Below are 21,048 nucleotides of genomic sequence, written 5' to 3' on the forward strand. Positions count from 1 at the left end.
CGGGAAAGGTGGGAGTCTGGCCAAGGTTGCAGACAAGTTATACAAAGAACGGCAAGCGGGCAAGGAAAGCAGGAGTACAGCCATCGCCGTGGGGTACTGCATATCCCGTTCCGTCGGCTCAGCTCGATGGGAGCTTCACAATTGGTGGTCTGCCGGCTACCTGGACTTTGACTTCTAGCGGTTGGCATGTTGGTGCTCTGCTGCCGTGTGGGGCCGTTAAAGGCTCCCGCCCGCCAGTACCCACTTGCTTGCTTGAGTCTGTTCAGCAAGTGGTTAGGCCCGCTGAAGAGTGTCTACCGTTGCACATCAAGCAGAGTCAAAAGGGGGTAAGGAATACAGGTTGAGACGAGGTGGCAAACTAGCAAAACGCTGGTTTATCTCCGCCAGCGTCTGTCACATGAAGTGGACCGCATGCACCTGAGCATTGTATAATCGGGGTTTTTAATTCATTCTTTCTTTAGGAATTTGCCGGGACCGCGATAATCCGTCGCAAGAAGCGGGTCGTCATAAAACTGGGGGATGTATAATCGAGGTTCCACTGTAGCACACTCTGAAAGTCATGCACATGGGTAACTGCAGCTACCATTGAGAAGCAGCCACGCAGCCCTTTCCCCACACAAGCTACGCTAGGAACGTGACAGGTTGGATCATGTGTGCACGGGTGACGAGTTTATGCCAATAACGGGAGCTAGAAAAATGCAGCTGGTTTATCCGAAACTGAATGCATAAACTGAATTCGAAGCAAGCACTGACATTGCTGCAATTGTTCCCAGCTGAGTAGCTTGGAGGCTGCTCACAGCTGCGTGGGGAGGGGCCTGTCTGTTCAGTACAAAAAAAGGCTAGGTGTGCACATAGATCATAATGCCGGAGCTGCACATAAACCTCCCCCTACACCTCGGCAGCAAACTCCCCTCGTGTGTTGCCGCCACATGGAGCTGCAGAACTGGTGCAGCCACTGTGCGGCTTATTGAGGCAGGCACCTCCATCACTGGAGAGAGAGTGGTACATCAAGGCTGGGTCTGGATGGATCACAAGTCACTGATGTGGTTCCCTCCAACACTAGCCCTGGGTAATGAGCAAACAGCCTTCCTTGTCAACCCTGCAGTGTGGCACAGGTCTAGTGTGTCGGCTGATCAAAGTATGGGATGCAAGGTTTAAGTTTAACCTTCTTTTCTTTTTCCTTCTCTCGCTTTACAAATGTGGAATTTTCAAGAACCGCAGCTTTAGCTCACTCTGTTCACTACCCCCCCCCCCCCCCCCCAAAAAAAAGGGAGATGCAACCAAAGGAGGGAAGCATCGAGGAAGATGGCATGGCAATTGAAAATTCAAATTCTGGAGGCTTAATGTGCTGAAGTTGAACCTGGGCTATGGGGCGTGCCGTAGTGGAGGGTTACGGATTAATTTCGACCCCCCGGGGATCTTTAACGTGCGTTGAACATAGTCCCACGCAGCAGACGCTGAAGGCGGCAGAGTTATAATACCTTCACAGGCTTTCGCACACTATACACGAGCAAATACGCGCGACACTGACCTGGTTATATACGCATGAAAAGCACCGCTAAGTTCGCTAATCGCACGCGGATGTAAGAGCCACGACCGTACTGCCCTAACGGCTGCCCGCGCTTTCTTCGCGTTCTGGAGAGGGGAACAAAAAGAGCAGTGACCTCCCGCATTTTTATGTGTTTGTATTGATTCCGACCATCCAATAAGCGCAGAGTGCTGGGGAAAGAATAGAGGGGGTGGTGGAGGCGGTGGCCAGATTCCCCCTCCGTATCGTTCCCTGCCTCCACGTCAACTTGTCTTTCTTTGTAGGAATTTATTTGCAGACAGCCACGGGTCGCGTGATTGTTTAGACCAATGAGTGTTGGTGTCGCAGCGGCATCTTTTGTTTCAAACGTACTGGTTTTCTCGACGTGCTAAGGCTGCGCGGGAAATGTGCGCTTATCGCTCGTTGAGTTGGCTCGTTTGTGTCGGTGTGCAGTGTGTCCCGTAGAGTTATGAAACTCTATGGTGTGTACATCTCGTGGTTTGACTTCAATTACCTGTACTTGTTCCATCACTGTCTGCGTGTCAGCTCGCCCGTCTTACATGCGCTGCCAGCTGTCCGTGCGACGACGTCTAATGACCATTGGATACCGACTCACACAACAGAGTGTGTGGTACGTGTAGTGCTGCCTATTTTGTGCGGATTATGGGTCGCGGATTATAGGAGCGTGTTTTGCGTTGCTACCTGTAAGTACCATGGTCCTGACTGTTGCGCAACAGGTGCAAAATCAGGGGTGAGACAGCCCAAAGAGATTTGGGAGCAGTTTTCGGAGCAGCAAAATTTCGATTTTGGAGCAGAAGAATTTTGATTTGGAGCAAGTAGGGACATTTAATACATCGTCTTGTGAGCTTAAAAAATCATAATTTCAGCAATTTGAAGGGTCAAGTACACATTCCAATCAGTTTTGAATACCCAGAACACTGGAACAGCCTTAAGCGAAAAAGTTCTAACTGCACTACCTTTTTCCTAACTAGTGATATTGTGTTGCGGATGTACGCAACACGGATGTACGCAACACTGACAACAAAACTGCCGTTCACATTATCAAATTTAAGGGCTCTGCAATTGTGGCGTGTTTTCTTGCCGTTTTAATGCTAAAATTATTATTTTTGTAATCCCAGGCTGCATTGTATGAACGAGTGTAGTCACGGCAACAGTTGAGCAACTTCGAGATAACGGTCGCATAGCCCAGCCTACCCGTTGCAGTCCGTGGGGCGCACGCCCACCCGATGATCATTTGAGTAGCGTTACTGTTTAGCCACCTAGATTTGGGCATTAAATTTCACTTCGCATACATCAAGTGTTATTAGTCGCATGCTATGGCAACCATGCAGTCCTGCTGGACAGGTAGCGGCGCCGCAACTTTCGTGCCGACCATTCCCTCCCGGGCCTAGGCTCGCGATCGCGCTTCGAAGCACAGCAACACCTCAGCATTTTATAACACCACAACGAGCCAAAGAGTTCAATTCACGAACCCGATTATAGACGCACGCACCGCATTTCGCACTCAAGGACAAACCACGCCGAAGTCGTAGGCCCCACATTTCAAAACTTTTTTTACGAGCCGCGCAACTTCTCGTAATCTCGCACCAATCTCAAACCATATCCCCGCGTTAACGTCACTGTTCAGAGCCACAATCGATAGAATGAATATACTGGTACCCAGCTGATAGCGTAAAATAAACCAGGGTAAATATTGGCGATGCGCAGTGAACGCATGAAGTAGGCAGTAGCAGGCAGATCAGGCGGCGGCCATGTTTGTAGCCACAGCGATGCCTAATTGGGAAGGCCGTTTCAGCGAACCCGGACAGAAAGCAAATCGCGTTTTAGAAGCTATCGTTTGCTTCATTTCAGTCTTTCTACTTTTGCCATTTCTGTTGACCGACAATAAAAGCGATCACCGGGATGCGGGAGGCTTTCGTCCCCGCTGGAACTGACATGAGCATCAAAATCCGTGCCTTCCAGGCTCTTCTGGAGCAGTTTGACGCAATTTTCGCAATTTTCATGCTTTTGGAGCAGCTTGGCGCAGGAAAATGGAATTGTATCAAAAAGGCGCAATATGTGCAGCTGTCTCACCCCTGCAAAATTAAAAAGAAATCGTTATGTGTTATTGTGCTATGCTCTTTTTTTTTTTTTTTTTTTTTTGATCGTTCGCGGAGCCGTATCCTGGCATTTCTTCATTAGCGCTTTCATCTTGGAAACATCAGCTTGTTTAAACGGTGGCCTGTGGCGTGAGCGTTGCAGGTGACCGGCGCTGATGTTACTTGTACGCGTTTTTAATAAAATGAATGCGTTTTCAGACCACTCTCGCGTGTGTTATTTTGAAATGAAGGTTGCTAGCAAAAAAAAATATATATTTTCAGAGCAGCTTTTAGCATGTTCAAGTTTCATTTCGGCGTAGCGTGGAGTGTGGGGTATCAATCGTCTTCGCAAGCGGGCCTTATAAATTGCCGCACTGACTCGCGACTCAATTCGTAGCTATACCCACACTATACCTTTGTTGAGCGCAGCAAAGAGAACAGAGGACGAGGGGTACAAGGACGAGCGCTCATCCTTGCATCCCTCGTCTTCTGTCCTCTTTGCTGCGCTCAACAAAGTTATAATGGATTACCAACTCGCTCGTACCCACACGTTGCTAAACTATGCACACACAGTGTTCATCAAAAGTGACCTAGAGCCAAACTTCTTTTGTGCCCGGTCAGGCGGAACGTTCAATGCGAATTCTCGAAAAACTTGCAGTTTTCGGCGGCTTGTCGTGTTCACCACGGGTAAATTGTCCAACGGAACAGCTGTTCTTTTAAAAAAATCAGTCATTTCACCGCCGCGAATGATTGTAAAGCCTTATGGGTCGGCTATTCGTGTCTGTGGTGATTTGTGCGCTGTTATTATCATTTCCGTATGAGATGTGCCTGAAACACTCTGCACTAAAGTGTACTACAGGCCAAGTCCAATGTTCCTTCAAAATTTTAGCTTTGATATCCAGAGCTTGCGTTGGGTTTCCGGCTGCGGAAAGCAATGCAGGCCTGATGTGTATTTCGTAGATTTCCACTGCCCCACTGTGAATAATTTCTCCGTACATTAAAGAAATCTTGTTTGACCGACTAGTGCCCTATAGAAACCCATGTATTTTTGTCGTTTGTTTCCCCTCCATTGAAATTTGACCGTGGCACCCCCTAACTTACACGGCGCCACCTATCGGACGATCTCCTGGCCAACAGCCACTGCATTCCCACGATGGATATGGCAGGGCAATGACTGCACTACAATTTCAGGCTCAACTCTACAGGAAAAACGGGCTTCACCCTTTCCCTTTAGTTGTTTTTTTTTTTGCCAGTTTTCAGATTTCTTTGGCTAAAGTGAAATTGGAAATAAGTGGCCCCACAGGCAGTGCCACCTCAGTGAGGAAAAAAAGATGCAAGCGCTGAGATAAAAGAACAATAATATGGAAAACCAAGAACACCGACCAGTGCCATCGACTTCAAAGGCGACCCGCTCCAGAAAGCCGACTTCAACGCCTTCAGGAGATCCAGGCACCTGCAGGATTTCCCCAGGCGACACACTGACGTGGTCTACCTAGACACACAAAAAATAAAAAGGGGGGAGGGAACCCAACAGATGTGAAACAGCCACTTGACGAGAGAATCACTGCATACTCATATAAACAGCTGCTTTAATGGTGCACGTAGCTTCTCCTCCCCTCTCCTGTACTATCGTGATAAATTGAAATACGAACAAGGGAGAGCGTGGCTTTGAGTACATGCCACACATCCTGGCGATGGGCTGCGTATGCGCAGCGTGAAAAAGTTACGAGAGCTCGTGACCAACCTTGATATGAAAAGACCATCGTATTTACATCGTCCGTTGGGCGCTCAGCACGAAATAAAAAAAGGAATTTAGCTGCGTGCGCCGTTTTCACTCATCACAGAAACAACGTTAGATAACGCTTGCGTGAGCGGGCACCGAACGCAGTGGGAGGGCATATGTGGTGGCGCAAGCTGTTCCGCCATCTGTACATGTCCCGGTTTTGGGACTGACGTCCTGTTGCCCGGAGCGTGACGATGGTTGACACCACGGCTGGTCTGGGCCAGCGAGCACGAGCACGCGCGCATCCACACTGGCAGTGGTGCGACAAGAACGGTAACGTCACGTGCGCCCTCCTGTCATGGCAGTCGCCTCGGTGTTCGTTTAGTCGAAACCAAAGCTGACACAAATAAACAAGACTGCAAATAATTATTTACACTGCTATCAACCGTCTAATATGCCATTCTATGATTATGATGCTCATGGGCACACATAGCAGTGAAAAAACTTAACATGAAAATTTCATTTCAGCACTCTTTTAGGAATGGAAATATTGGGTGCCAAGACTGAAAGCCACAGTACTGAATACTTCTTGAGCAAGGTGCTCTGAAAAGAACCTGGTGAGGTGCTTAAAAGGGTTAGGGAAAAAAAATGCCATAAATAAGGGGGAATCAATCCTTGGCCCCCAGGGAGAAAGCAAACTGATAACGAGTGCCCTGCCCTGCCTGAAGAATAACACTGACACCGCTGTTAACGCAACCATCACGCAAATAAGCTGTGCAATGAGGAAAAAAGAGGATGGGCATGCGACACCATAGCTACTTTTCTGCACTAAATTTATGACGTATTATGGGCAGCTAGTTGCAATTGGCTTAGGCTGACAAAATCTAACACAAATTAAGCAGAGATTATAAGCTTACAGAACAAGCTATTTGAGCATAACTTTAGTGCAAATCCTTTTTATAGCAGCATAAATGGTGGGGTAAAGAATAGAAGTTACAAACGAACATCTAAACATAGAAGCTCTAGTGCGTATAGCATGCACTATGTTGTTCGAAGCTGCAGAGCCATCGGGCACTAGTTGGGCCTGTTTGACACACACAGGCCAACTGTCATAAGCGACTTCGCCACTTACGTGACCTTTCCAATCAACCATACACAACCTTCCACGAACAATTACTACCAACCGTAACAAAAGCAAGCCAGGTACAACTCTGGTCAAAAACAAAGCAAGTATAGACAGCGGTCTCTGAGCAGTATGTGGTGCCACTTAGAAAAATGAACAGTAAACAAAAAACAACAAAAGACAACAAAAGACAAATTTCGCCATTCACAGCAGCCTTAATCAACATACAAACGTCCGTTTCAGGTACCTTCCCTGAACACGTCCTCGCTGACGTCACAAAATACGCGATTTAGTGGAAGAATGAAAATTTTGGCTTAAAATGTTTAATTTCTCAAATAATAAAGCATCGTTTGCTACCAAACAAGTGCTGGGCGCACTACAAAACACCAAATCTTTTGAATAAAACCAACTCGTATTTTGTCTTCATGGCCCCTTTAAAAAAAAAAATAGAATTGGCTCTAGTAAAAGGTTTTGCTAACTTTTCGTGTGGCATAAAACGAGCACAAAGAAGCTATCCTGCTTTACTGATATATTTCCTATCCTGCTTTACTGACGCTATCCTGAGAAGCTATCCTGCTTTACTGACAAGAAGCTATCCTGCTTTACTCAGTGGGCATGGTGCAAGCGTCGGGAGCAGTGCATTCACTATGCAACTGTTCTTTTTTGTTCAGGCCTTGCTGGTGTCAACCGACGCAGCAAGTTCACCCGCTTTGGCCACGCCGTCTGCAATCTTCAGATCTACAATCAGTGACGACAAGGAAACAAGCACGTGCATCAACCTGGACCCAACCTCGCTACCCTCGAACCAAGGCTTTGTGACGTCAGCAAGTACACCTATAAAGGAGAGACCCTTCATCGACAGCACCAGTGGGCACGGCCCAAGCGTCGGAAGCAGTGCATTCACTATGCGACTGTTCTTTTTTGTTCAGGTTAGTCATTATCATTCAACCCGCAGTGATGATCGTTGCTTGGTGATTTTGCCATGCCCACGTAGATGTGTACGCATTTGTTATGAGTGTTTCTGTGTATGCAAACTTCTTGTGTGCGGAGATGTTGACGAAAATCCTGGACCAACAGTGGAAGAGATGTTTCAAACTATTATTAAAGGACAGCAAGCTATCGGTTCTGACATCACTGATATTAAATATCGACTGGATAAGACAGATTCAGCCATAAAAGGTTTCTGTGAGCGATTAGTAGGCGTAGAAGACGCGGTCAAAGAATTACAAGTTAAGAGTTGTGTCGTGGGTCAATTAAATGCATCTGTGACTAGTATACAGGGTGTACTCATGTCCCAGCAAGCAAAAATAGTTGACCTCGAGGATCAAAGCCCTAGGAGTAATCTTGTTGTATTCGGCATTCCAGAAGAACCCAACGAATCTGAAGCCGTCTTGCGAAATAAAGTCATTACAGAAGTTTTCGAGCAAAAATTGGAAGTCAAGTGCGTATCAATTGGTAGAATTCATAGACTAGGAAAACCTTCCGAAAAGCGGCCTATAATTCTTTACTTTCAAGATTTTACTGAAAAGGAGGCAGTCTTGAGCAATGCTAAAAAATTGAAAGGAACTAGCATAAGCGTTCAAAATGACTACTGCGCAGAAACACTGCGAAAAACAAAACTGCTCTGGGACAGTGCTAAGCAAGATAAAGACACGGGCAAAAAAGTATGGCTAGTACATGATAAGATTAGCATTGATAAACAACTTTATTATTGGGACGAACTCCCGCAAGGCTATGCTGAGGACGAACAACCTTACGTCAACAAGCTAGCGACTAAAGGAGCATGAACTTCGTCTGCTTGTAATTAACGCTAGGAGCATCGTTAATAAAATAGATAAATTGGAAACGCTTCTTTTCTCACATGACCCTCAAATATGTGTTATAACTGAAACTTGGCTTCATGATCAAATTAGTGACGACGATAGGCTTTACAGACGCGATAGGGGTTCCCGCGGTGGTGGCGTTGCGGTGATAACTAAAGATAATATTGAAGTTACGGTTGCTGACCAAGTCTTTGATCATGAAAGTCTGCTTTTAAGCGCGTCGGTGCAGGGAGACACGTTTTTCGTCTGTGCTGTTTACCAACCTCCGAATGCTGATGACCCGCCGCGGTGGCTCAGTGGCTAAGGTGTTGCACTGCTGAGCACAAGGTCGCGGGTTCGATTCCCGGCCGCGGCGGCCGCTTTTCTGATGGAGGCGAAAAGCAAAAACGCCCGTGTGTACGAGATTTCGGCGCACGATAAAGATCCCCAGGTGGTCAAAATTAATCCGGAGCCCTCCACTACGGCGCGCCTAATCGCCTGCGTTGCGTCAGCGCGTTAAACTCCACAATCAATCAATCAATCAATCAACCGAATGCTGATGACTTGTTGTTGAGTAGGCTATACGACCACCTGCTAAAATTCCGGGACAAACACTTAATTATAACAGGAGATTTTAACTTACCATCAATTGATTGGAATAATATGCAATGTGGGTATTCTGTAGCGGCTGACGCTCTAGTTGATATAATGCTTACATTTATTCTTGATCAGATTGTGAGAGATTACACCCGCAGGAATGCAATTTTGGATCTCCTATTTCTTTCGGAAAAATTCAGCTCGGGAACAGTGCAGGTTGAACCTGGGATTTCTGATCATAGCCTAATTTACTTCTGCTGGTCTAGATATACCGAGATGCAAAAAGAAAAAATTCCTGCAGCTACAGTAAAAGACTATAATAGAGCCGATGACGCAGCTGTAATTGATTATTTAGAAGAGCATCTTGTTGTTACCGCCAATAACGTTGAAACTTTGTGGCAGAAGTTTCATTCTGCAGTTAATTTCTGCGTTAAACATTTCATTCCATCCAAAAGACTGCAAAAGCACCGTAAAAACCCCTGGATTAATCGGGAGATAATATAGACCAAAAGAAGGATTAAAGGGGCACTGACACAAAAATTTTGCATCTTGTTTTTTTTGTTGGGATAAGTAGCTAGTGACCTACTTATAACCTGTAGAAACCTCATTTGCTTCAGCGTGCGACGGTTGTTTAATTAGAGGCATTTTCAATGCGGCCAGTCGCAGTTTCGGTTTCAGCGAGTGCCGCGAAACGATGGATTTTGTGGATTTTGTGTGAACAAAGCTGACCGCGTGACCGTCCGAGGGATATCACAGAGCAGAGCCACCGTAGCACTGTCGAATCCGCATCGACGGCAGTTTCTGCGAATGCCCCCACGTACTGATCTCGTGAGGCGCTTAATTAAAAAGCGACCGTGGATGTGACGCAGGCGCTGCGAGTGCAAATGCTACCGCGGCTAAAGAACGACGCGCGACGCTCGAGACGGTGGGTGGCAAGACGCGCGCTGGGAGCAGCCGGCCGGTCTGCCTACAGGTCCGCCTACAGATGTGTTCGGCTTAGCACTGCGGCGGATATTCGAGTGCCGCTCTCGTAAGCGGTGCAAACCAGCCATCGCATCATTAACTCCTTTCTCATGTAAGCCACCATGGTCGGGACTTGGGGACAATTTCGTGCAGCGGTAACAAGCTATCACTCGAGCTACCTGCGCCAGCCTGGGCCACTTCGCGGCTGTGGCCGCCGCCTGCACAGCGATCGTGCGGCTAGCTCAGTGGGCTTTTCATGCCTCCGGCGCGTTTTCGCATCCAATGGTAATAAACAGTAATAGAAACAGAGTGCCTGGAATCGCTGTAGAACTTTGGTCGCGGCCAGCTGCCCGATTAGCTGACGAAATCACGGCGCCTCCGCTGCCAACGATCGCGTCCACGGAACAAGTCTTGCTCCGTGATCGGGTCGTTCGTTCTCGAGAGCAGAAGCTCCGCCCTCCGGCCCTCCGATTGGAGCGGTGAGCCGGGCGAGCCGGCGAAAAACGCCGGCAGTGCGGAAGCGGCAAACACAAATTCGTGACGTGTTTGGATGTTGTTTATTTACACATAATGTCGATTGCGCGTGGTCCTCTGCTGGCTGCTCGGTTGCGTTTCGCACACTTTAAAATTGATTTTAAATATGTTCTAGGCTGTATTCGCCGCTGATATTTTGCAGATGATGTAAATGTGTTCCCACCAATCTATCTCCGAAGTTATCTCGCCTTCAAAATTTTGTGTCAGTGCCCCTTTAAGCACATGAGAAAGAAGAACAAAACGTTCACTCCACAATTTATGGCGCTAAAGCTTGATCTGCAAAGTAGAGTTAAGCAAGCGAGAAACAATTTTTTCAGCAACACTATTGCAGAATTTATTAAAAATGACCCTAGAAAGTTCTGGCGTTACCTCAGCCAGAGTAAGAAGGAGATTAAAATAGTCAGGGTTGATGATACAATTCTGGATGACCCAACTTCTATTGCAGACACGTTTAATCAGTACTTTCAATCTGTTTTTTCAATACATAACAAATATAACCTGCCGAATGTTTCTCCTGCATCCGAAAACGAGTTTGATATATCTAGTGAAGGGGTTCTGGCCATGTTGTTGAAGCTAGATAATAAGAAGTCCACTGGCCCTGACGGACTGTCAAATTCCTTTTTAAGACGTTACGCACAACAAATCTCAATTTTTTTTACCGCATTGTTTAACTTCTCAATAACTTCTGGTGACGTTCCAGCTGACTGGTGAATAGCCCGCGTGGCGCCCGTCCATAAATCCGGTGACCGGCTACTTCCTAAAAATTACCGTCCTGTCTCTGTAACTAGTTCCGGTTGCAAGCTTTTGGAATACGTAGTCGTGACGTTTATTCAGGATTTCGTTAATAAAATAATATTTTGTCCCCCCCAACAGCACGGCTTTCGAAGGGGCCTATCTACAACCACGCAGCTTATTTCGACAGTACACGAGATATCGAGTGTACTTGATCAGTCCGGTCAAATTGATGTTCTGTTTTTAGCCTTACCGAAAGCCTTCGATAGAGTGCCTCATGGAAAACTATTGTATAAATTAGAGTGTATAGGGTTACCTTTGTACATAATTCGGTGGATTGCCTCGTATTTAGCCGATAGAAAACAGTTTGTAGAAATTGATCATTGTTCCTCTAGTGCACTTTCTGTTACGTCGGGCGTTCCACAGGGGAGTGTTTTAGGTCCGCTGCTGTTTCTTCTTTATGTAAATGATTTGGTGGATGTAGTGCCTCATGATGTATCCATAAGTATGTTTGCAGATGATTGTGCTGTTTTTAAAGAAATATCATCCACAAATGATCATTTCCTGTTGCAAAAAACTGTCTTGGCAATTGATGATTGGTGTATGCGTTGGGGTATGGCGCTGAATTCAGAGAAAACTGTACTTTTACGGGTCACAAGGAAAAAATGTCCTAGTTCTTTTTGTTATATACTACATCAACAGTATGTATTTGAAGTTTCCCAATATAAGTACCTAGCTGTGACTCTTACGAGGAAGCTTACTTGGTCAGAGCATATAATGCATATTTCTTCATCAGCCCTGCGAAAGCTATGGTTCCTTAAAAGAAAACTTAAAAATGCTCCAGTTAGCCTACAATACATGCGTTCGGTCAAAACTGGAGTATGCTGCTGAAGTATGGGATCCCCATTTTAAGAAGGATGTTATGCAGCTTGAAAGAGTTCAACGAAAGGCAATGAGATTTATTTTTGGTAAATATAGAAGGCATGATTCGCCATCCTTGTTGATGCAGAAGTACAACGTATTGACTCTCGATGCTCACCGGAAAGTTAGTCGCCTTGGGTTTCATCATAACTGCCTTGCAGGGAAAACTAAATTATTACTTCCTAATTGTATAAAACCTTTAACTTCACGGACAACTACACATAACCATGAATACTCATTATCGCCAATTTTCACCGGAACTGACACTCACAAGTACACATTTTTCCCCCGAACTGTGTCTGAATAGAATTCTTTGCCACGAGAGGTTTTTGAATCTGATTTTATGAAAGAGCTTGAGTCCCACATTATAAATTTTGATGGTTGAACGTTGCATAGTATTTGTGTTCTCTTGATTGTTGTTACTAATCTTCATTATATTGTATGTACAGTTAAACCTCGATATAACGAAGTCGTACTTGGGGCCGCAAATTTCGTTAAATTGAGAATTCTGTAAAATCGAGGTTTCGATTTTACAGTTCATTTAACCAGTTTTTGGGGTTTCAACACTTTGGCACTCGCCAGGCAGCAACTGCTATGTAGTTACCTCTCCACTTAAAGTGAAATTTGTACTAAAACTGGCCGCGAAAATTGTGTGAAATAAGAGCTTCAACACTTAGACAATGGAATTCGGATAGCTGACGGTAGTTCATGTGTCATCGTAAAACCGGTGCCTTTTCCGCAACACCTCATTAAATATGACCGACTAGGTTTCCACTTTTTCTTTTTTTCATTTTGGTCACTACTAAATGCCGCTGTTAGTCAATTGAACCTGCGTCCATGCCCCGTGAACTTCACCCCGCCGAGGTGCTTGTTCGAAGTTACGCCTCTTTTCGTCCATTCAGTGGTAGGCTTAGGCGCGGCGTTGAGGGGTGTGGTGGGCCAACAGCGGAAGGCTGCTATGAAACTTTAGAAAGACTTTTTTCATGTACAAAGGCTCTGCAGTATGGGCGTGTGATGCAACCACGACACTCGAGATAAAGCCATGATTGTGAGTTGAGCGGAGTACACGCGGACCGCTTCACTGCGTGGAGCAATGCTTACGTGCTCCGGAAAGCAGAAAGCTTACATTAAACATCTTCCGGCCAAATTCGATTAAGCAATTACTTTTAGGCCCACTGAGCCCTTATGAAACCGATTTCTCTGCACCGCAGCTGTCTAATGAATGCTGGTGAAACGAAGATGACCACGTTCAAAGAGAGCAATTTATTGCCACCAGCACTCGATGTTCAAGCCGTAGTGAAGAAGTCCGTAAGCAGTGCTTGGCGTTTCTTAACAAGGGCGGGCTTTACGTGACGCTCGTATGCTGACAGCGCTACCAAGGCTTGCTCTTATACATTCGTGTGCGCCTGCGTGCCTCCGCAGAACGTCGATGGCATCCATCACACTTCGGTGGCTGTCGGTTTCACCGAACTTCCTCAGGCTCTTGTTCGGAACCCTTTTCTTTCCCTTGGAGTGCTCATGCTGCTTACAAGACTCACCTAACGATGCATGAACAAAATATTAATGCGCTTATTAGCGAGCACAACCTAAAGCAACAGCACCGTGAGCAGTGACGCGTAGGAAAAAAGCTTGAAGTAGGCTTCGGCAGCCTAAGCATAGAGGGCGCTGGCGTAGGCAACGATGGAGACGTCAAAATGGTGGCCGCACTATTCAACTGTCTATGACCGCTAGCGGTTTGAGCAGCTTCTTTCTTCGCTTTTAATTGTTGTTAACCGTAGATTTCACCGCTTTTCTTTCATTTTAGCCTTTCAAGAGTCAATGTGAGTACTGAATTTTTTCAATGTAGGGTCTGAGAGGCAAAATAAAACGTGCCCCGACCAGAATTTCGTTCTTCCTTTCTTGCCGTGACTTCGTTAAATCTGAAGCGCCGCACAAAATTACTTCGTAAAATCGAGACAAAAATACATGCATTTAGCAAAATTTTGATAGAAAACTTGAAAAAATTCGTTATATCGCGAATTTCGTTAAATCGAGGTTCGTTATATCGAGGTTCAACTGTATAATGCGTAGCTCCTCCTGCCAGGGCCAAAATACTGGCCTGCAGTATCGTTAAATAAATAAATAAATAAATAAATATTAGACGTTATGTGGGGGAAACTTTCACTTCTTGCAGTGACTTCAATCACCGTGATGATGATGATATTTGTTTTCTGGCGCAAGGGCAACGAAGGCCAAAGAGCGCCAACACAATGGTTGTGTCGTTTCTGGCGTAAGATTTTAAGTAAAATAGAAATGTGGCGGGTTACTGCGGGGTGTATGGAGCCCCTTATTTAGAAACAAACTCTGGAGTGAGCCAGATGATTATGACGTTAGAGTGAATGTTCAATCAAAGCTACCCCGCTGAGGGGCTTTGTCATCATATGTGGTATGATATGCCTTTTAAAAATCCAATGTCTCCAAGGTAAGCAAAGAGACTAGCAGGGTTCGTACAGGCTTCAAAGGCAAAAATTCAAGGATTTTAAAGGACTTTCAAGGACCAGAAAATACATTTTCAAGGACCCATCTAATGCTTTATCTGGGATTACTCATAATATAACTTTTTCAACACAATGCAAAAGTTGTTTATTGTGCAATACCTAACATTAATGCACACGAGTTGTGCTAACGAGTTAGTGCTAACGAGTTGTTGAAAGTATTCCCAGCTTTATTTTTTGGTTGCTGTTTAAAGAAGTTCTTTCTTTGTTTTTCCTGTTTTTCTCAGGCGGTTTTATTTCACAATGTATGCAATGTTGCTTGTATCACATGCTTTGTCAGCAAGGGTGTCCGCTAAGATATTAAATAAGCAACTGTTGCCCTCATGTTGTCAATCTCCTCTTCGAGAATACGTCTTTTTGCCGGCTTTTTTTTTTTTTTGCAAGCTGCTCTTTTTTTGATATTCAAGACTTTGGAACATTTCTTTGTTTCGATGTGAGTCATAATTAGTGGATTCATCAAGCAGGACGTCGTAGGACTCATTGCTATACCTCCCGTAGAGCGGACCAAAAATATCATGACAGATTGTATCATGGCAGATTGGATTGACAAGTTTCTGCTTCTAATGTTGCCTCGTCCTTAACGAAAATTCGCTAAATGTGTTGTAACTTTGTGTAACATGCTGAAACTTGATTGTTACAACATTTTTTTGCCTTAGCTAAAACTTACAATCCAAGATAAAAACTTTAAATCCTTGTGAAAAGACAGATCCACTGATCATCACCCATAAAAATCAAGGGTTTTCAAGGACTGCTAAAAAATTCCAGGACTTTCAAGGCCTTGAAATTGACAGTTCTAATTCCAAGGGTTTTCAAGGTTTTCAAGGTTTTCAAGGACCTGTGCAAACCCTGACTAGGAATGACGGGTTTATCGCCTAAAAACAATGATGGATGAAGTGGAATCATTTGAGTGTGCAGTTTCCGGAAATGCTTCTTTCTCGCACTGTGGAAGTGCAGACATTCAACGAGAGCGTGCATTACTGACAGACGATGTCCACAGCTGTTGCATCGTGGCAGTGGGGCTCCATTTAAAAGATGGGAATGAGTGGCATATGTATGACCTATACGTAGTCTGCTCATGTACACTTCTGTTGTTCTGTGATGTTTTTCTGTGTAGTAGCTGCCAATTTGGGGTTTTATAGTGTGGAGTTTGTTTTCTGTCTGTGTGTCCAAGTGTTGCTGCCAGCGTTTTCGTAGTGCCTTACGGATGAGTGGTTTTATGTCAAGATAGGACAGCTGAGGGACATCGATTTCACAGCGGAGTGCTGCTGCGGTGGCACTCTGGTCAGCGAGCTGACTCTGGTCAGCCAGGAATTCCGCAGTGTTCAGGCACCCAGCACACTATTATGGTCTGTTTTAAAGCGTACGCTGACATTATTTCTTTAATGACCTTGTTCAATATCGCCTTTCTACTTTTTTTGCCTGAGCGTAACGCTGTTACAACACTTAAGAAGTCTGTGAATATAATGGATTGTTGTGTTTTCGTTTGTGTTATGTGTTCCAGAGTTATTAAAACAGCATGTGCCTCTGCCGTAAATATACTTGTGTATCTGTTTAGTGTTCTTGTGCTGGAAAAGTGGGGACCATGTGCCGCACATGCCACTGCAGTGGAAGACTGAGAAATCCGTATAAAAAGCAGTGTATGGGTACTTGTATTGTAAGTGTAGAAAGTGTAGCAAAATGAGTTCCTTGGGTGTGTGTCTTTTGTCAATTTCCTTGAAAGACACGTCACAGATGACAGGGAGCAGAGTCCAAGGTGCAATAAACTCAGTGATGTTTGTTTCGTAGGTATCGGTCAGGGTGACACCAAGGTCCTCTGCCTCTGCTTTCACTCAGAGAGAAAAAGGCAGAGGGAGTGACGGACGGCTCAAAAACAACATTTCAGATGACGTGTTTTGAATAATAGCGTTGAATGGATGATTCCTCATCGACGTCGCTATCACGCAGTACAAAAGCGCCATGTATGTGCGTTGGTGCTCTAAGCACCACTGGTCAGTTTCAACGTACAGGCTTTCTATAAGGCTTGTCCGGAAAGCCCCAGATGCAAGGCGGAGCCCTAAATGCAACACTGGGTCGAGCGCGCCATGTATGTGCGTTGGTGCTCTAAGCACCACTGGTCAGTTTCAACGTACAGGCTTCCTATAAGGCTTGTCCGGAAAGCCCCAGACGCAAGGCGGAGCCCTAAATGCAACACTGGGTCGAGCATTTTTAGAACTGCTTTCGAAGCAGAACCATACACCCCGTGCCGCAGTCTATGCGGAATCGCACTAAACTATTGAAAAGACGGAGCAAGCATGTCTTATCTGCACCATATGATTGGTTGGACAGTGTTTTAATAATGTTCACAGTTTTAGTGCACTTAATTTTGAGTTGTTTAATGTGGGGTATAAATGTGAGCCTTTTGTCCAGCAGAATACCCAGAAACTTGTGTTCATTTTTGACGGGAATCACTACATTATTAATACGGACTTCAGGGTCAGGCCGGACTCCACGCTTCCGAGAAAACAGTACACATGTGCTCTTTTCAGGATTAATCTTAAAACCATCTTCATCGGCCCACTTTAGTTTATTAGCACTAAGTTGTAACTGCCGCTCACAGATTGAGGGATTACAAGACTTATAGCTGATTTGAATATCATCAACGTACACTGAGTAGAAAATTGCTGGTGGCAGTGCCTTTTGGAGTGAGTTCATTTTGACAATGAAAAGTGTACAACTCAGTACTCCACCCTGCGGGACCCCGTTTTCTTGAATGTGTATTCTAGAAAGTGATGCTCTGACCCTTACGCGAAAAGTTCGCTCAGACAGGTAGCTTTCTATAGTATTGAGCATATTTCCAGATACACCGTAAGCTTTGAGGTCACGCAGGATGCCATAGCGCCATGCAGTATCGTACGCCTTCTCCAAGTCGAAGAAAATAGACATACAGTGCTGCCTGTGGACAAAATCATCTTTAACGTACGATTCCAATGCCACAAGCTGGTCGGTTGTAGATCTTCCTGAACGGAAACCTGCCTGGCAGCTATCTAGAATACCGTGGTATTCTAAAAAGTACATGAGCCTTCTATTGACCATCTTCTAGAAAAGTTTACCTAAACAACTGGATATGTGTTCTTGGCCGATAGCTAGAAGGAGAAGAGGCATCTTTCCCTTGTTTAAGCAGTGGCACCACAATTGCCTCTTTCCAAGCCCGTGGAAGATGTCCTGCACTTCATATCTTGTTAAGGGGGGACACTGGTCTTAAAACAGCCTCTCTTAATTTTCTAGTAAACTTTGTGAAACTTGTCAGTCTTGCTGCTTTTCTCTCACTGATTTCAGATATGCCATTATTTTCTCAGTAGGTCAATTAGTTCCCAAGATAATTAGCACTAATTAGCCATTTTTAGTCAAGCAATAGACTAAACAGTGTTGGTCATAAAATGGTAATCTTTATATTTTCCAATACTATGAACCCTGGTGAGTGCAATAATCGAAGCAGTTTTTTGATGCATCGCTTGGAACTAATTTTACAGCTCGTTAAACTTTGGTAGCACCAGTGGCAAGGAGCCATTTTGAGTGCCCATTTCAAATACCAAAGTTTAACGAGCTGTAAAATTAGTTCCAAGCGATGCATCAAAAAACTGCTTCGATTGTTGCACTCACCAGGGTTCATAGTATTGGAAAATATAAAGATTACCGTTTTATGACCAACACTGTTTTGTCTATTGCTTGACTAAAAATGGCTAATTAGTGCTAATTATCTTGGGAACTAATTGGCCTACTGAGAAAATAATGGCATATCTGAAATCAGTGGGAGAAAAGCAGCAAGACTGACAAGTTTCACAAAGGTTGCTTGAAAATTAAAAGAAATTGTTTTAAAACCAGTGTCCCCCCTTAAACAAATAAAGGAGTGTTTCAAGGGTGTCTGTGTGAAGGTTTTGAATCATTGTGTATGTGATTTGGTCTGCACCTGGTGCTGATGTCTTACAAGTCGCCAGGGCAACCTTAAGCTCGTGGATGGAAAATAGCCAGTTGTAAGAGTCTTGTGACGATTTCTTGATGTCCCTAATGGATTTGCGCTCAGCAGATATCTTGTACCTCAAAAATCTGTCTGTGTAATGTGAAGGGCTTGATATAAGTTCAAAGTGTTTAGCTAGTGTGTTTGCCTGGTCTTCTAATGTGTTACCAGTGGTGCTAACAAGGGGTAAGGTTGTTTTGTGCCCTTTGAACTTTCTTATTCGGTTCCACACCTTGCTTGTGTCGGTGTAAGTTAATCGAACCAACAAAAGCTCTCCAGCTGTTGGTTTTGGCTTCTCAGTGAATACGCCTTTCAACTGCCTCGGCACGCTTGAACGCAATAAGATTCTGTGCAGTTGGGTGCCTTCGGAGGTTACCCCAGGCCTTGTTTTGTGCTTTGCGTGCGTTTCGACATTCCTCATTCCACCAGGGCCTTGTGGGATTTTGAGGAGTACCGGAGGTTTGAGGGATTGAACTCTCGGCAGCCTCTATAATGTGGGCGGTAACAATTCTACACGCTTCATCGATCTGTAAGTGTTTTATGAATGTGTAGAAGAGCTGTGACCTTTGCTTAAAAGCCTTCCAGTCTGCACGGGTTTCTTTAAACCTTTTATGGTAAATGGAACTGTCAGAGAGTGTATCTAGACACTTAAGAGTGACAGGGAAGTGGTCACTTCCATAAGGGTTGGAGTCCACATTCCACTAGAATGAAGGAAAGAGAATTGGATGAACCTATTGCTAAATCGATGTGTGAGTAGGTGTTATAGGCTGTGCTGTAGTATATTGGTTTCTTTTTATTAAATATACAGGCACCAGATGACAGTAAGAATCTTTAAATTATACGGCCCCGGCCATCTTCGCGTTCAGATCCCCACAGTTTACTGTGGGCATTAAAGTCGCCCACCAGTAGGAATGGGTCCGGTAGCTGGTTAATTAGGGATTCAAATTCTGGACTACAAAGGCGAAAGTCAGAAGGAATATATATTGAAGCTATTGTTATTAACCTGTCGGCGATTATTACACGTACAGCAACCACTTTGAGGGTTGTGGTCAAAGGAACAAATTGACAGGGAATACAATGTTGTATGCCAATCGCTACACCACCAGAGGAGTGAGAACAGTCGTCCCTATCTTTCCTAAACACAGAATAGAGCTTCAGAAAGTTTGTTTGGTTTGATTGTAAGTGTGTTTCCTGAAGACATAAGATGGTTGATTGGTTTTTATGAAGAATTTCGTATATGTCATCTAAGTTTTTCATTAAGCCCCTGCAGTTCCATTGTGTAATGCATTGTACTACCATAAGTGTTTAAAGAGAGAGTGCAGCATGTATCTGTGTGTTGCAGACGGGTGGCGTTATCCATGTTACTGAGCCTGCATTAGGGCCAGTTATGCGCGGAGCTGGTTTTTTCCCGCGGCCGATGTTGCCACACTGCTCGTTTGGCTGAACAGCTGACCGAGCTGGCGTGGGCGTTACATCCATCTCTTCATCCGACGGCAAAGGAGTAAATGCAGGATCTTCCTTCTTTTGCCGTGGACATCGGGGAGCGCCACTCGTGTTTGCCGCGCGGGCCAATGGCGGCTGTAGTGGTGTTGTGCGCGTAGATGTGGATGCAAGGCTCCCTACCTCGCTGCCCACTGTGCCCAAGGGTGACAGCACAGCAGGAGCGGAAAGCAAGCCGTCTCCACCTACGGTGCCCATTGCCACCTCAGCCGCAGTAGAATCCACAGGCTGCGGTACAACATTTTGGGCAGCCGAAGCCAGCCCAGTGGGGGGCAGGGGTGGGACCGGGTCAGCGTTGCTGCACTGGGTCACCACCGAAACCTGATGCCGCCCCACCCCCCGGTGAGCACAGGGAAGCATCGAATGTCTTTTCCGAGCTTCTGGGTGAGACAGGTTGTGGGTCACTTTGAGGTTTATGATTTCTTTCTCATTTTTGAATCTTTTGCAAGAACAGGAGTATTTCTAGGTTCTGCAGGTCGATTTGATTGATTATGAGGTTTAATGCACCGACACAACGTAGGCGATGAGGCGCGCCATGGTGGAGGGCTCCGGATTAATTTTGACCACCTGGGGATCTTTAACACGCACCTAAATCTCGAACACTAGGGTGTGCAGGTAATGTGTTCACAGATGCGATAGGGAAGGTACTGCCAAAGACACACCATGCCCGAAACGCCACACCTGCACCCGGACCATTCGGCAAATTGCAGACGTTGAGAACAACCACAAAGGGGGAGGGAACAGCAACTGCCACCTCAAGTTCTATCATTACAGCGCCTGTTGCACTCGCAGATATCCTGCTTTTCAGTTGTTTCAATGACGAAGCAGCAAGGAAGTTGCTAACCGAAGCTGCCATCCTGGCAGCTGCAGAAAAATTTGAACTGAAGGTTTTGTGCACCATTTCTTGTGGACGTGTAGTGTGCCTCTGTGGATGGACTATTCTGTACTTAATTTAACACCATACCTGGTGATGCACCTTGGCAGCCTGCTACTTTGGC

General features: G+C 45.3%; 1 protein-coding gene across 1 annotated transcript in view; it reads right to left on the minus strand.

Annotated features, from left to right (window-relative positions):
* The window catches only part of LOC144175090 (valine--tRNA ligase, mitochondrial-like), a 234,542-nt gene that overhangs the window by 180,565 nt on the left and 32,929 nt on the right, over nucleotides 1-21,048 (minus strand). Inside the window, exon 8 of the mRNA XM_077704154.1 lies at nucleotides 5,011-5,119. Coding sequence (XP_077560280.1) covers nucleotides 5,011-5,119 — 109 coding nt within the window. The remainder of the gene's footprint in view (nucleotides 1-5,010; nucleotides 5,120-21,048) is intronic.

Source organism: Haemaphysalis longicornis, unplaced genomic scaffold, assembly GCF_048455015.1.
Source record: "Haemaphysalis longicornis isolate Haplotype H1 unplaced genomic scaffold, Haemaphysalis longicornis Haplotype H1 scaffold_1, whole genome shotgun sequence".
Lineage (NCBI taxonomy): Eukaryota > Metazoa > Arthropoda > Arachnida > Ixodida > Ixodidae > Haemaphysalis > Haemaphysalis longicornis.